Source organism: Panthera tigris, chromosome A1 (genome assembly GCF_018350195.1).
Source record: "Panthera tigris isolate Pti1 chromosome A1, P.tigris_Pti1_mat1.1, whole genome shotgun sequence".
Lineage (NCBI taxonomy): Eukaryota > Metazoa > Chordata > Mammalia > Carnivora > Felidae > Panthera > Panthera tigris.
In genome coordinates, this window is record NC_056660.1 from 94,193,799 (window position 1) to 94,210,280 (window position 16,482).

At 42.3% G+C, this 16,482-nt stretch overlaps 1 protein-coding gene across 1 annotated transcript in view; it reads left to right on the forward strand.

Annotated features, from left to right (window-relative positions):
• The window catches only part of LVRN (laeverin), a 78,074-nt gene that overhangs the window by 50,359 nt on the left and 11,233 nt on the right, over positions 1-16,482 (forward strand). The window contains exons 14-18 of the mRNA XM_042982616.1: positions 3,285-3,438; positions 5,326-5,420; positions 7,204-7,311; positions 8,906-9,073; positions 9,518-9,655. Coding sequence (XP_042838550.1) covers positions 3,285-3,438; positions 5,326-5,420; positions 7,204-7,311; positions 8,906-9,073; positions 9,518-9,655 — 663 coding nt within the window. The remainder of the gene's footprint in view (positions 1-3,284; positions 3,439-5,325; positions 5,421-7,203; positions 7,312-8,905; positions 9,074-9,517; positions 9,656-16,482) is intronic.

Sequence of the window (16,482 nt, forward strand, 5' to 3'; positions counted from 1 at the left end):
CTCGTGGTTTTGTTTTGTTTTGTTTTAACATTTATTTATTGTTGAGAGACGGAGAGAGAGACAGAGCACAAGCAGGGGAGGGGCAGAGAGAGAGGGAGACACAGAATCCGAAGCAGGCTCCAGGCTCTGAGCCATCAGCCCAGAGCCCGACGCAGGGCTCAGACTCGTGAACCACGGGATCATGACCTGAGCTGAAGTCGGACGCTTAACCCACTGAGCCTCTCAGTCACCCCTCTTCACTCATGGTTTTAAAAGTGTACCTTGAGAACTTTATAAAAATAAACAAATAACCAGATCAGTATGACATGAACTTGGTTCTTCACTGTATACAGGGCCCAGCTTATTAGGATTAGGATCAAATTCCATGGATACAGTGGAATTTTATAACATAAAAGTTGCTGGGGTATGCAACAGCGTGGATGTACTTTGAGGCCATCGTGCTAATGAAATAAGCCAGTCACAGAAAGGCAAGCAGCTTGTGATTCCATTTATAGGAGCTACTTAAAGTAGTTAGAAGCATAGAGACAGAAAAGGGGAGGGTAGTTTCCCTGGGGGCCACGGGGAGGAAGAATGAAGAGTTGGTGTTTAATGAGGAAGGAGTTTCGTTTCTACAAGATGAAGTGCAACTTGCCATTAAAAAATTTTTTTTTAGTGTTTATTTGAGAGAGAGAGTGAGAGAGAAAGAAAGAGAGTGAGAGAGGGGCAGAGAGAAAGGAAGACACAGCATCTGAAGCAGGCTCCAGGCTATGAGCTGTCGGCACAGACCTGGACATGGGGCTCCAACTCACAAGCCATGAGATCATGACCTGAGCCGAAGTTGGACGCCTAACTGACTGGACTACCCAGGCGCCCGTAATTCAACATTTTAAAATGAACCCCTTAAAGGAGAAATTTTAGAAGGATGCAGTAGAGAAGATAGAAATTGAAAAGGTCACAGAATTTAAATATTTATCATAAATATTTATAGGATTATCACAAAAAGTGTAAGAATCATTATTTTTTAAATTTCCAGTAAGAATAGAATCTCAGGTAAAAATACAAGTGATTCAGGCTTAGCACTTGTAAAGGCCATTAAATATTAAAACGGATAAATGTAGGAAGAGCGTAGATGCATTGGTATTTTTCTGTGATACTGTAAATTGAGGAAATAGCTAACATACCCCCCCAAAAAAAGAATTGCCTGAAATAAATACACAATCAACTGAGATTTTGAAATGAGTTTTGTTGCCCTAGGCTGATGGCCATAGGTATAATTTTAATGAGATATGGCCTATATTTTAGTATCTTACAGAATTACATTTTACCTTTATCGCATTTATTCAATATAAGATGTGCTAAGTATTTCAACAGGTAGATTAATATGTGCTCAGAATTTAAATTTTCAGACAATAAAATTAAGGAGTATACATGATAAGTTATCCAGTGTGTTCTCTCTTTCTTTGGCCTGTCCTATTGCTTAAATGGATATCTATTTATTTTGTCCTTCATGCCTTTACCACTTTCCCCTCTGACCTATGGCACATGCCCTTGCCCGCTGCCTCGCCGACACCTCTCTCTGGGACATCCGTGACTTTGAGACTTTTGACCACATCCTCTGGGAAACTTCTCTTTTGTCTTCCCGAGACTGGGATATGCAAACCCGGTTCTCCTCCTATAGCTCACGTTTCTCCTGCTGCCATGAGCATCCTTAAGACCAATCACAGTTATGGGACACCTGGGTGGCTCAGTCAGTTAAGCGTCCGACTCTTGATTTTGGCTCAGGTCATGATCTCAGGTTTGTGAGTTTGAGCCCCGCATCAGGCTCTGTGCTGACAGCACGAAGCCTGCTTGGGATTCTCTCTCTCCTTCTCTCTCTGCCCCTCCCCCGCTCTCTCCCTCTCTTCTCTCCCTCTCTTCCTCTCTCTCTTTCTCTCTCAATCAATAAACTTAAAAAAAAAGACCAATCATGGTTCTTTTCTCTCACCTTTCTCTTCTGGTTTCCATGATCGTTTTTATTCTGTGCACGTCCAGTGCCCAGCAGATACAAGGTGATCAGGAAAGCCTTGTGAAAGGATCACGACTCCGCCTGTCCCCTCCTGTTTTCTGTTTATCCTGTGGTCATTTACACTCAGGATTTCGGCCGCTGCACTTTATTTCTGTTTCTGAGTTGCTCCTGTTACCAATTTCTCTCTGTCGAAGTACCACTCTACTTCCCATGGCCCAAACTTGAAGAATCAGAGATATCCCGGACTCCTCTCTCTCTCTCTCTCTCTCTCCCTCTCTCTCCATCTGCCATCTAGCCACCCTGTCTTATCTGTTTGTTCCTGAGGATGTCTTCTGGATTCTCCCCTGACTTACCAGCTCCACTGCTTCCATGCTAAGCCAAGTACACGTCTTCTTTCACTTAGCCGGTTACGTGAGCCTTAGCCTTCATTCAGTTCCTTTCAATACCATTCTGTCTCCTTCGGCACCGTAGCAATAAAGTTTGTCGGCAACAACTTCCTGATGTTACCCCAATTGTTGAAACACCTTCTCGCCACACGTAAACTCTTGGTCCTGACATTCAAGGTTCCCTGCAGCTTTCATCCACCTGGTATACTAGCCCTCCCCCTCTTGACTCCCCACAAAAGAAATTCTGTGTCTCAGTTGTGTGGTCTGCCCATCACACCAATTCCTGCTTTATCTTCTTTGTCATATGCTGCCTTCCTCTTTCTCTCCAACCATTTCCATCCTATCCATCCTTCATTGCCCGTCTCAAGTTCCTCTCCAGGAAGCCTTCCTTGACTTTTCCATCACATGCCTGTGTTTTCCTCCTCTGCTACTTGATTCTGGGACTCATTAACAGCTTCTTCTGCAAAAGTCTCAGCTAGCTCTTGACTGAAATAGTAAGTTCCCCACTGGTAGACAGTTGTGTCCTACATACCAGTTTGTGTTCCCACAAGTAGCTGGCAGAGCATTAGAGAATGACTTCTAATTAATACTTGCTGAATGAAAATTATACTCTCGTAAGAACGCATACTAAATGCGCAAGTATTCTTTTGCCCGATGAGCCGTCCAACATTTGGCCTGGATTTTCCCATAGCCTCCTAGAATTTGGGCACTTGAATGTACCAAATTGCAGTGGAGGGCCTGTCGGCATGGGTTGGCTTCCATTTATCAGTGAGATGGACCCTCGACCCTCTAACTTCTTCATCTCACATACCTTGTTGAAATCAGGCATCGAAGCGTGGAACAAATGTGGAAAGTGTGCACATTATTTAGCAAGTGGAGGTTTTTTTGAGTGTGTATCTTTTTGAACCAAACAGAAACAATTATGTTGAGATTGAAACAGCCCTTGATTTAACCAAGTACCTTGCTGAAGAAGATGAAATCATAGTATGGTATGCAGTCTTGGTGAACCTGGTAACCAAGGATCTTGTTTTTGATGTGAACAACTATGATATGTACCCATTATTAAAGGTAATTTCCTTCTTTGTTATGGGGTTTGGAAAAAAATCCTCTCTTCCTCTTTCTGTATCTAGACAGCATCTGTGAAACACATCTTTCTGGAAGTAATAGTCTATTCGTTCCATATATACGTTGGTTTTCTTAGGGACGGCTGGTTATTCTTAGAAGAAAACACTTTAGTCATAGACCTGATCTAGGAGTTGAATGTGAGAGAACTTTGGAAAGGCCTTTAATTCTTGGTGAAGTAAAAGGTGCCCTAAGAATCCAGGAGTGGATGGATATGGTATGCCTTTTCTCTTACAACAACTATCTTCCCAAAAGATTGTTAGTCAAACAGAAAGGCTTTTTCCTTAATGTTTATTTTTGAGAGAGAGAGAGCACATGCATGTGAGTGGGGGAGGGGCAGAGGCAGAGGGGGACAGAGGATCCAAAGTAGGCTCCCCAGTGACAGCAGAGAACCCAATGCAGGGCTCAAACTGGCGAACCAAACTCACGAACCATGAGGTCATGGCCTAAGCCAAGGTCAGAAGCTCCACCGACTGAGCCATCCATGCGCCCCTAAACAGAAAGACTTCAAAAGCCCCATACTCATAATTGAAATACTCTGATTTACAGGACTAGCACTTAACCAGAGAGGTATGTTCCAGAAAAAAAAAAGTGCAGGTTTTGAAGCTGCTTTTGATGTTGGCAAGCGAGAGAGGGAAATTGGAATTAATGAGGCAATGACACAACATCATAACTGAAACAATATAAAAGGAGGAAAGTTCCATTATTAGATCTTAAACAGTGATCAGAAGAAAGATGGCCCAGGGAAGACCAAAGCAACAGTTGGGGAGCAACCGTTTGGAGAGGTAGGGACCAGAAACAAACCAGAAAGTTGCCACGTGATAATGCCAAGCGAGCTTCTGGGGGAGGCTGAGGGCAAGATCACAAATACCTCAGGGGCCCAGGCTTTGCTTCTTCTGCTGTCCAAAGTGCTGGTGGGAAGGTCCTTGAATGTGGGCATGGTGACCAAGGAAAGAAGTCACTTAACTGTTCATGGCATCAAAGTGGCTTGTTGATAATATCTGATGCCTGGTTCTGGGTAAAGAAGTAAAAATTAGTATTTGTTTTTAAAAAATTTCAGTGAATAACATCTACTTTGTTCTTAGGGATGTCTTATAAGTGGGTAACTTTTTTTAATGTTTATCTTATTTTTTGAGAGAGAGAGAGAGACTGAGCATGAGCAGGGGAGATGCAGAGAGAGAGGAAGACACAGAATCCGAAGCAGGCTCCAGGCTCTGAGCTGTCAGCACAGAGCCCAACATGGGGCTCAAACTCACATGTGAGATAACGACCTGAGCCAAAGTCGGATGCTTAACTGACTGAGCCACCCAGGCTCCCTCAATGGATAACTTTTATAATCTTATTATTCATCAGCTGATAGAGCAGTTGAAGAAACTTTATTTCAGACTCAGGGCTTAAAATGGTCCAAACCATAAATCAGTTCTTATTTTCTTGGAGGTATAAATACTAAGCATGGAGATGTTAAGGTAGAAAGTTTAGTAGCTTAATATTTTTTACATTTCTTTCTCTATGTTCCAGGTGATATTAAGTGGTAATAATACCTAACATTTATTGAGTTCCTACGTGCCAGGCAATGCATTCACATACGTAATATTGTTTTGTCGTCCCAAAACTGTGCTATTGGTATTCTTGTCAATTCCATTTTCCCAATCAGGAAACTGATGTAGAGAGGTTACAAAATAAACCAGTTATACGTATAGTAACAAATAAAGATAACTTCTGAAGACATATCTGTCACTTCTCTACTAATGTCTTTTCGGACAAAGAGAAATATGATGCAAATCCAGTGTTGCAAGCCAAAATTAATAGTAGGTTTTTCCTTATTGTTTATAGAAGTATCTGTTAAAGAGACTTGTCTCAATATGGAATATGTATTCAACTGTAATTCGTGAAAACGTGGCAGCATTACAAGATGACTATTTAGCCCTGTAAGTATTTTTGGAGCAGTGATAATTCAATAACAAGATTTGTATGAATAGATAGGCTCCCAGATTCATATTAAAAAGATCTGGACACCTATGATTTCACTGAGAGATTGTGTATGCAATTTGAGAACAGTAGCTCTGGGACTGGTGAGCTACATGTATCCTAATAGGAAATAATAGTTTGGGATCTTAATTTATTTGCAAAGCACATGCATGTAGACACAGAAATTTATAGCTCTAGACTCTCAATTCTGAGGCTGCTGAAATATCCAAGCCATTTACTTGTGAACATGTGTAAGTATTGCAAATGGTTTTCCTATCATTGGTGTGGTGAGAGGAGTAAGCAGGTTGTCCTGATGGTCTGAGAAGGAGGAGTGAAAGAAAAAATAGGGCTGTGGTACCCCCGGCCTCCCTGTGACCCAAGGTTTGTAGGGGAGTTAGGGGCTTCTAGATTTAGAGAGGGAATTTGTTATCTACAGTGGTACAGGAATTGTGTTTACAGCTCTGGTCAACACCAAGCTGAAATCAATGAGGCCAAGTAAGTAATACAAAATACACAAAATGTGATTACTCACTCTCAGGAGTATCCTTCTGAGAGGGGAGACATTTCAGTGCTGGGGCATGTGACTGGAAGGACATGGGGTTGACCAAACATGTAAAGGGAAGATGGCGAGGACTAGCTGGGATAGTTAAGTGGGCAGGCCAGTTGGGTGAATGAAGAGGAAGGCAAAAGTGTGTTCACACAGGCAGCACAGACCTTAACGCGCCATAACCTTGGTTCTCCTCAACTAGACAGAAGTGACCATCCAGGGCCAGTTGTCTTCAGAGTGACTTGGGGAGTTGGTGTACTTGTAGGGAATTCTGTCTTTTGGCAGCCAACTTGGGATGGGTAGGGAGATGGTGTGAGTGTGTAAACGAATGCTCAGAACCATCACTCCGAGGTCCTTCAGCCTTGGACATTCTTCTTGTCAGAAAGTCAGGCCAGGCTGGGTTGAAACAGGAGGGTGAAGCAACCAGATTTGGCCCTTGCATTTTCTGTAAATTTATGGCCACTTGGTGTTCCGTTACCTCTGACTCCAAGTCAGAGAGTAGGGAGTATAGAGAGACGTACCTCAAAGGCATTGCTTATCTGGATTTATGATTACCCTTCGCCATATTCTTTTGAACTATTTTTGTTTTGAACCATAATGTGTGGTCCTGCTCAGCTATCAAAACAAAACAAAACAAGATTCTCTGGTCTTTTTCTGGATGCGAACATAATAGCCAAACAGAGTAGAGGACAAAACAGAAATTCAAGCAAGGGAAAGCATATTGTCCAAAGGGAGAAAGAAACCATTCCCTCTCCTTTCCGTGTAGAGAGAAAAAAACTTTATTTTTAAGGTATTAGATCAAATACTCCAAAGCCTTCTTTTTTTTTTTTTCTATCCATAAGGCAAATTATTGTAAAAGGGAGGAAAAAATAAATTGATAACAGATGTGGAGTGTGTACTCCCACGTATGTTTGCGGGAGGTGAGAGATGGCAATAATTTATTCCCAACTTTCAAAAAATACCAATCTTGGGAGTTTATTTGGTGCCTGAAAGCCTCTCAGCAAATATTTCTCTGAGCCCTAAATAAGTTTGCCATCCACAAAAGCTATTTTTTTTTTTAACAAACCTGGTATTATTGGAAGGATATTTTAAAATACCCATCCATTTATGAAACACACATAGTTGGAGGCAGGGAGAAAAAATGAATATAGTAAACGGAGCAAAATAAAATGTTTTTCTTTGTGCTTTCTTTTAAGCGTGGCCCTGGAAAAACTTTTTGAAACTGCGTGTTGGTTGGGACTGGAAGACTGTCTTCAGCTGTCAAGAGAACTCTTCAAACACTGGACAAACCATCCAGGGAATGAGTAAGAGTAGTATCAGATTGCCCTTGTTTTCGTCCTGTTTCAACACCAATAATGTCTCTCCCTTTTTGATGTTTTCTTTCTGGGAGTGATTGTTTTATTTTTGTTTGGGTAGTCTGTGTCTCCTATTTTTTTCAAGTATCTTTTGTTTTTGTTTTTGTTTTTTTTCCCCCTGTCGATTTGCCTTAGGGTTATGAGTTCGAGCCCCACGTTGGGTGTGGAGATTACTAAAAAAAAAAAAAAAAAAAAAAAAAAAAAAAAAAAGATATGAGCCCAAGCTCAATTATCAGCATATGTTGATTGAACTATTATAATTTCCTTCTTTCTTAAACCTCTTTAGTTTCTAAGCTAATCTGATGATTTCTTCTCAGTTAACTTTCTAGATCCCTGCTTTTGATCTTTATATCTGAGATCTCCATGTTTTTTTCTAGGTACATCCTTCTAAATATATAACAGCATAGATTCCACATATGGATGAAATCATATGATATTTGTCTTTCTCTGACTTATTTTGCTTAGCGTAATACCCTCTAGCTCCATCCACATTGTTGCAAAGGGCTAGATTTCATTCTTTCTGATCGCTCAGTAATATTCCATTGTATATATATACCACAACGTCTCTATCCATTCATCAGTCGATGGACACTGGCTTCTCTCCATAATTTGGCTATTGTTGATAGTGCTGCTATACACACTGGGGTGCATATGCCCCTTCAGATCAGCATTTTTGTGTCCTTTGGATACATTGGCTATTGTTGATAAAGGAACAAAACAGATGAATGTAGGAGAAGGGAAGGAAAAATAAAGTAAGAAAAAACAGGGAGGCAAGCTATAAGAGACTCCTTTTTTTATGTTTATTTATTTTTGAGAGAGCAAGTGAGTGGGGGAGGGTCAGAGAGAGAGAGAAAGACAGAGGATCTGAAGCGGGCTCCGCACTGACAGCAGCGAGCCCAATGTGGGGCTCGAACTTACGAACCATGAGATCATGACCTGAACTGAAGTCAGGCACTCAACCTACTGAGCCACCCAGGCTCCTAAGAGACTCTTAGCAACAGAGAACAAACTGAGGGTTGCTGGAGGAGAGGTGGGTGGAAGATGGGCCAGACGGATGATGGGCATTAAGGAGGACACTTGTTGGGATGAGCACTGGGTATCGTATGGAAGTGATGAGTCACTGAATTCTACTCCTGAAACCAATACTACACTACATATTAACTAACTTGAATTTAAATTTTTTTTAACGTTTATTTATTTTTGAAACAGAGAGAGAGCATAAATGGGGGAGGGTCAGAGAGAGAGGGAGACACAGAATCTGAAACAGGCTCCAGGCTCTGAGCTGTCAGCACAGAGCCCGACATGGGGCTCGAACTCACAGACTGCAAGACCATGACCTGAGCCGAAGTTGGGCGCTCAACTGACTGAGCCACCCAGGCGCCCTGCTAACTAACTTGAATTTAAAGTGAAACATACATATGTATGTGTGTGTGTGTGTGTGTGTGTGTGTGTGTATGTGTGTGTGTGTGTGTGTATTTAACAACCTAAATAAACATATAAATTGACTATTATGAGAAATAGCATTGCACCTTCTACCTTACAGAATACCTTATCCGATTAAAAGTGTAGTTTTATGTTATGGCGTTGCCTTTGGAAGTGATGAAGAATGGGACTTTTTGTTAAATATGTACTCTAATAAAACAAAGGAAGAAGAAAGGATTCAACTCACTTATGCGATGAGCTGCAGTAAAGACCCATGGATACTTCACAGGTAATCTGGCCAAAGTTCTCAGCAGAAAGGGCGGGGTGGGTGGCTGGGTGGCCACTGGGTGGCTCAGTCAGTTAAGCATCTCACTTCGGCTCAGGTCATGATCTCGTGGCTCATGAGTTCGAGGCCTGCATCGGGCTTTCTGTTGTCAGCATGGAGCCTGCTTCGGATCCTCTGTCCTCTTCTCTCGGCCCCTCTCCTGTTCTCTCTCTGTTTCAAAAATAAACAAACATTAAAAATATTTAAAAAATAAAAAGATCCTAGCAGAAGAATGCAATTCATAAACCAAGGGGAGAGAAATAGACCATGTGCTCATATAGGAGTTAAAATAATACCTATTTGTGTGCTGACTCAGAACCCTAAGGGATCTTATGTCCATTTGTTGAAATCCACTCTTTATATTGGATAATGTTTGCATATTTCTTTTCTGCACATGCATTTTTGCAGATATCTGGAGTATGCCGTCACGGCAGCTCCATTCACTTTTAACGAAACAAATATAATGGAAGTTGTGGCGGAATCTGAAGTAGGCCGGTACATTGTGAAGGACTTTTTAATCAACAATTGGCAAGCTGTGAGTGAAAGGTAAGGAGCTAATAGGCAACCTCTCTTTCATACAGGTCACTGGTTTGGGGCTAGAAGCTCAGCTTTAGCCCGTCGAGGTCCCAAAAGTCCTTTGCCTGGATCAGGAAAGTGATGATTTTGCTTGCATTCAGTCTCACTTGTGGAAGAGAAGGTCGCTTATCCCCAGTGTTGGCTTTCTATGTGAAAATGGATTTGCATAGGATACTTACCTACCTCAGTTTCCCCACTGTGCCCACTAAGAAGATTGTCATCAGAGACACAGAGTAGAGCAGGTCATGTGCTTTGGTTTGAGTGCACACCACCCATTCATTTATTTTGTGAAGCAGACCGCTACATTTCAAGAAACACCAACGCTCATCGCTTCCTCGCGTCTTATTTGTTATAATATTCCCTTTACATATCTGGGCTCCGTATTCTTGAATTTTTCATATTTCTCACCTTTTGAGATGAAATCTGCTTGCTTCATAGCCCCCTGTTGGGTGAAGTAAATGCTGATGGGCAAAAATAAGACAGCATGCTGGGGTACCTGGGTGGCTCAGTCGGTTGAGTATCTGACTTTGGCTCAGGTCATAATCTCATGGTTTGTGGGTTTGAGCCCCACATGGGGATCTGTGCTGACAATTTGGAGCCTGCTTCAGATTCTTCCCCTCTCTCTCTCTGCCTCTCCCCTGCTCATGCTCTGTCTCTCTCTCTCAAAAATAAATAAATGTTAAAAAATTAAAAAAAGAAATCAGCATGCCCTTGATGGCTGGTCTTTCTAGAACATTACTTAATCATATCTGATTAATCACATCACTGAAAGCCTAGAATAATGTCTTACAAGTGCTCACATACTCTAGAGTTAGCAAATACAAAGTGGCCAGCAGTCCAGGTCCAAACACCTGTAAAGGTGGAAGATGCTTTTTTGCGAATAAATTTATCCTTGTTGGACAGAAAGTATATTTAGAATATAAATGTTTAAAGAATGTGAATATAGCTCTCTTAAGGAACAAAATCATGGAAAGTTTTTCTTTTGTAAACACTTATTGAATTCCTTTACAATACCAAAATATTGTGCTTTTAAATGGGAAATTTGCAACACACAGGGGCGGCTGGGTGGCTCAGTCGGTTGAGCATCCGACTTTGGGTTCGTGGGTTCAAGCCTCACATTGGGCTCTGTGCTGACAGTGTGAAGCCTACTTCAGATCTTCTGTCTCCCTCTCTCTCTGCACCCCTCCAAATAAATAAACATTAAAAAACAGAAGTTTACAACATGGAGGTAGAGACTTATTTGCACAGCATTTTTCTGGTCATCAGTGGAATGCATTTAGCATAGTCACATACTAAGAAAATTGACCTTACATCCAGTTTTATATTTTCTAAGTTCATTGCTTTGGAGGGTCTTTGGAATTCCTTAAATTTTCTCAGATTCCTAAGACTTTGGCAGTAAAGGGTATCCTTCCCTTCTTGCTTCAGTCATTAAAAATAATACCCTCCTTCCTAGGCCCTACTGGGAATTTGGGAGTTAGGATATAAATCAGAATTATTGACATTGGTCCCCTTGTTCCCTGAGATTTCAGAGATCCCAGCCTCACAGGGGTGTTTCTTCGTTTCTGTTCTCTCTCCCTGGAGTTTGTAACAACAGTGCTGTCTCCACTTGGCTTTGCCTGGCCTGGGAGGTCACCTGTCCTCTTGCTGCTGTGGGGCACTCGCTTTGGCTACAGCCCTTGACTGTTTTCTTCCCACGCTTCCTACCAAACAGTATAGTAGCAGTTTGGGCATGAAAATGTTGAGAGAGCAGCTCCTTTAAGAAATATGTTTTGATTCACCAGAGGTCCCAACTTGTCATCACCACTGGCTGTTGATTCCTCCGATCCTTCCCGTGCACTTTTGGGTCCCGAGGAAGACAGAGGTTCACAGTTATGAACCAGGCTTAGTATTTAGCTGTGCCTGGCACCTAGTATGTCCTTGCAAGTGCTGAGGATTGAATTTATTATCATTGTGGCTCATAGTGACATGGTGCCTGGCGTTCAGGCAGGTGATCCCAGCCACAAGGTTGGAAATCGCCTATAGTAGCTAAGGAACCTAAAGACCTCAAGCCCACCCACCCATCCCCCCTTCAAAATCAAAATCTTCCCGGCGCCTGAGTAGTTCAGTCGGTTAAGTGTCTGACTTTGGCTCAGGTCATGATGTCATGGTTCATGAGTTCGAGCCCTGTGTCGTGCTCTCTGCTGTCAGCACGGAGCCTAGAGCCCACTTCGGATCCTCTGTCCCCCTCTCTCCCTGCTCCTTGCCCCCTCTCAAAAATAAACATTAAAAAAAAATGAAAATAAATAAGTAAAATCAGAATCTGCCAAAACAGGGCAGAAATCTGCACCTTTCACTAGCTCCCCGGGCAACTCTGGTATAGTTTAACCTGGAACCATTTGGCACCTGAGCAAAATATTATCTGAGGCTGCATTGCTCAATATGATAGCCACTAGCTAACATATAGATATTTGAATTTACATTTGAACTGATAAGTAATGAAATAAAATTTGAAATTCGGTTCTGTAGTTGCACTGGCCCTGTTCTAAGAGTGTGATATGGCCAAGCAGCCGTCACGTTGGACAGCTCCGATGTAGAACATTGTCCTCACCACAGAGAGTTCGGCTGGAAAGCACTGCTCCTGGGGGTAATGAGCCCCTCAATTCATTTTTTCCTCTCTTCTTCATGCAGGGCACATGTGCCAACCAAGCCCCCAAAATGCCTTTGACCAACCCGTGGGGAAGACTCCTCTCAATTTAAGTGACTTGAAGTGTATTTTAACTTTTATTCCTCAGAAGAACCCTTTTTCTGTAGTTAGAGAATGAGAACATGTTGGTAACACTCTCTGAAAAGTCCACCGTGTAGCAATTTATTTAAGTGATGTGCATAACAATATTAAATGGAGAGAATGCCTCCCCTTTCTTTTTAACTCTAAATGGGTCTTATTAACCTCAAGGAGCTCCTAGAATTATAAATGTATAAACTTTTTTTTAAGTTTATTTATCTTTTGAGGGAGGGAGGGAGGGAGGGAGGGAGAGAGAGAGAGAGAGAGAGAGCACGCGCATGAGTGGGGTAAGGGCAGAAAGAGGGAGAGAGAATCCCAAGCAGGCTCCACACTGTCAGCACAGAGCCCCATGTGGCACTCGAACTCATGGCCCTTAAGATCATGACCTGAGCCGAGATCAAGAGTCGGACGCTTAACTAACTGAGCCACCCAGGTGCCCGTAAATGTATGAACTTTTAATCCATGGCTTGAATATTTTTATCTCTTATCGACAAAATGTCATGCCCATAAAACAGATACCTATTTACAATAAATTCATCTCAGCCCCCTCCTCTCATAGAGTCTGCTACACAATGTCTTTCAGACTCAAATAAGTTTGCTTTCTACATCAAGTACATTTATTTTTATTTATTTTTTCTTTATTTCATATTAATTGTAATGTTCATCAGTCTTGCTGGATTTTGCCAATAATTTGGTTTCAATAAACGGTGATAACATTTATGGATTCGTAGAAGGAAGTAAAGTTCAAATTAATAATTAAACTATCATAAACACTAAACATGAAACAAGAATGCTTACTCAATTCTTTGTACATCAGAGCAATTAATCATCACGTATTTCAACAGTTACATTTCAAGGGCGTCTGGGTTGCTCAGTCAGTTAAGCGGCCAACTTCACCTCAGGTCATGATCTCATGGTTTGTGGGTTCAAGCCCCGCGTCGGGCTCTGTGCTGACAGCTCGGAGCCTGGAGCCTGCTTCGGATTCTGTGTCTCCCTCTCTCTCTGCCCTTCCCCTGCTCGCACTCTGTCTCTCTCTCTCTCTCAAAAATAAATAAACATTTAAAAAAAAATTAAGAGTTATATTTGACAAGAAGACTAGCATGTTACCTGTCTCCATACAATGATAAAGACAGCACGAAAGGATAAATAAAAAAAATGCCTCTGACAAATTAAATTTTACCTTAATTATGTGAGAAAGACTTATTCTGAGTTTGCTGAAACGTGACTGATGACTAGCAAGTTAGCTTTGAAATCAGTGTTTCTCCAGTATGTTCCACCGAGCATTGTTCATGGAAGACGTTGCTCAGACTTCTGTGAGCAAGAAAGACCGTCAGTTTGGGAACTGTCTGTTCGAATCTCTGCTTTTTGCAAATTCACAGTCTATGCTAGCATTATAAAGACCCCAAGAAGCCCCACGGAAGGAAATCTCGAGTTTTCCACACCCTTTTTCCTGCATCTTATAGCCATAACTGTATATGTAATGTTCATAGAGTGTCATTTTGCCAGGAGAGAAGTTCTGGGAGAGAAACAGATAACAACAAACTGAGTTCTCTGACCCTCTCCTCTGGAGCTGTAACTAAAACAACAACTGTTTATTGTTTACTTGTTAACATTTCAGCCTTGGTTTCCTCTTACATAGAACGAAAGGTATTTGATCGATTCCAAGGTTCCTTCTCGTAGTGAGAAAGTTCTAGTTTCTCAGGGCACAGTTAGTTTAAGCTCTTGTCAGGAATACGAGGTGACGAGGACATGGTATCTGACAAATGCTGGAGAGGAGAGCTGCGGAAGGTTTGGGGGAACCCAAAGAGAAGAATGGCATTTGTGTGGGATTTGAACAAGCAGTTGGGAAAAATTACCTTCTGCACGGAGGAGAGGACACCAGAAAATGCCTCAGGGCAGGACTGAGTGTCTGACTTGGGACCTGTCACAGTAAGTGGGCCAGGAAGCCTCCTCTGAAACTGTATTTTGGAATATTTGTACGAAGGAAAAGAGCTTTGGTTTGGTCCTGCCCCTCCCTCCCATGTTTAGGGCACTGGTCTGGTTGCTGCAGGGTATTTGAGTTCATTGTTGGGCCGGAGATGATCTTTTGAGTCCTGATGGCAATGAGGGAGCCTCCACTGACCACAAAGACATCTTGCAGGCTGCAGAAAAATGCTCTCGGGCCATTAGCTACAGATAGATCTTATGGAAGAACGTGTGGATATAGACATGAGGCAGTAGTGTTTGTAGGCATTATTCCTGGAGGCGGTAGAAACCCTCTCTGTGCCCTGGCATCCTGGTCAAGTGCTTCTGGCTTTCTTACAACGATGTAGACCTTGCAGCCTCTGTGAAAACCCTAGCTTTGCATGAATACAGAACGCAGGGTGTGATCAGTTTCAAATTCAACTGATCCCAAAGGAAATCTTACTCCGTTCTTCACCTAGCACTCGACTTCTTCTTCAAATACTGTTGTTACATGGGCTGAAGTCCTCAGCGTGAAAGCTGGTACACGTTCCTACTCTGTCTCTGTTGTGTTTCATCATGGGGAGTACGGAGCTGAAGAGAGAAATGGAGAACAAGCAAATGGAGATAAGTTAGGCGTTATGGAGTGGGGCACCCGAGCTCTGAACAGCCTATTCCCACTGCCAGTCATTGGATCAGGCTGGATGCCTTGGTGCCCCCATGCTTGTCCAGTGGCCACGCTTGCCTCAGGAAATCAGACATGGCAGGGGAAGGTTGAGGAGGGAGAATTCGAAAGGAGAGAGACAGGAGGCGATCCAGACGAGAGGGGCCCAAATCCCTGTGCACACCCTACCACAGAATGTTACCAATTTTTTTATTTTTCAGTTTATTTATTTTTGAGAGGAGTGGGGGTGGGCAGACAGAGAGGAAGGGAGAGAGAATCCCAAGCAGGCTCAATGCTGTCAGCGCAGAGCCCCTAACATGGGGCTCGAACACACAAACTGAGATGGTGACCTGAGCTGAAATCAAGGGTCAGATGCTCAGCTCAACAGACAGAGCCACCCAGGCTCCCTTGAATGTTACCAGTTTTTTAAAACGGTAACTAAACTGACACACATCGGCTCTGGTCGTTCCGTTCATGAGCACGTTCCGTTCATGAGCACGTATCGGACAACTGGCAGGATAAACTATTTGTAATGTTTATAGTTTTGCTCAGTAAGGTTTCAGAGATGGCTCTCTCAACAAGAGGGACAGATCATCTGTGGCAGAAAGACCTCCTCTTGGAATTTGCAAGAATAGTAAGGGATAAAACGTGCCGGGTACTCTGATGGGTGCTTCAATACATAGCATCTCATTTCATCTCTAGAACAATGCTTCGAACTACATGTCAGTCCCCATCTTTTTTAAGTTATAAACTGCTCAAGATAATTTCAAACCTAGCCCTGCCTCTCAGGGTAGTCTTCTTCCTCTGGTAGAAAATCACACTGGTAGGGCCCTAGGTAGCTTTCCCCCTTTTTTTTTTTTTTTTAAGTTTGGAACTCAGGTTTGTTTTGGCTTTTTTTGTTTGTTTTTTTTTGTTGTTGTTGTTTTTGCAAATATTGCCAAATTTCTTGAGTTGTTTTACAAGCTTTTAATACTTGACCAATAAAAATGGAGAACTAAGGGGTCGCCTGAGTGGCTTAGTCAGTTGAGCATCTGACTTCGGCTCAGGCCATGATCTCATAGTTGGTGAGTTCAAGACCCGCCTCGGGCTCCGTGCTGACAGCTCGGAGCCCGGAGCCTTTTTTGGATTCTGTGTCTCCCTCTCTCTCTGCCCCTCCCTGACTGGTGCTCTGTCTCTCGTTCTCTCTCAAAAATAAATAAACATTTAAAAAATTAAAAAAAAAAATGGAAAACTAAGAAGCGTGTCCTCTTTTCCTATAGAAACAAATTTGTTTATATGTAGACTATGTCTCCTTCGCTTTCGTCAGGAAGACACAGCTTAAGTTACAGCTGAAAACTTAAAAAAGAATGAAAGCATTGTTTTCTCTCACTGTTGTTTGGATATTATGCCAACGTGAAGTCTTGCAATTTTTAGTGTCAAGTATACATTTTT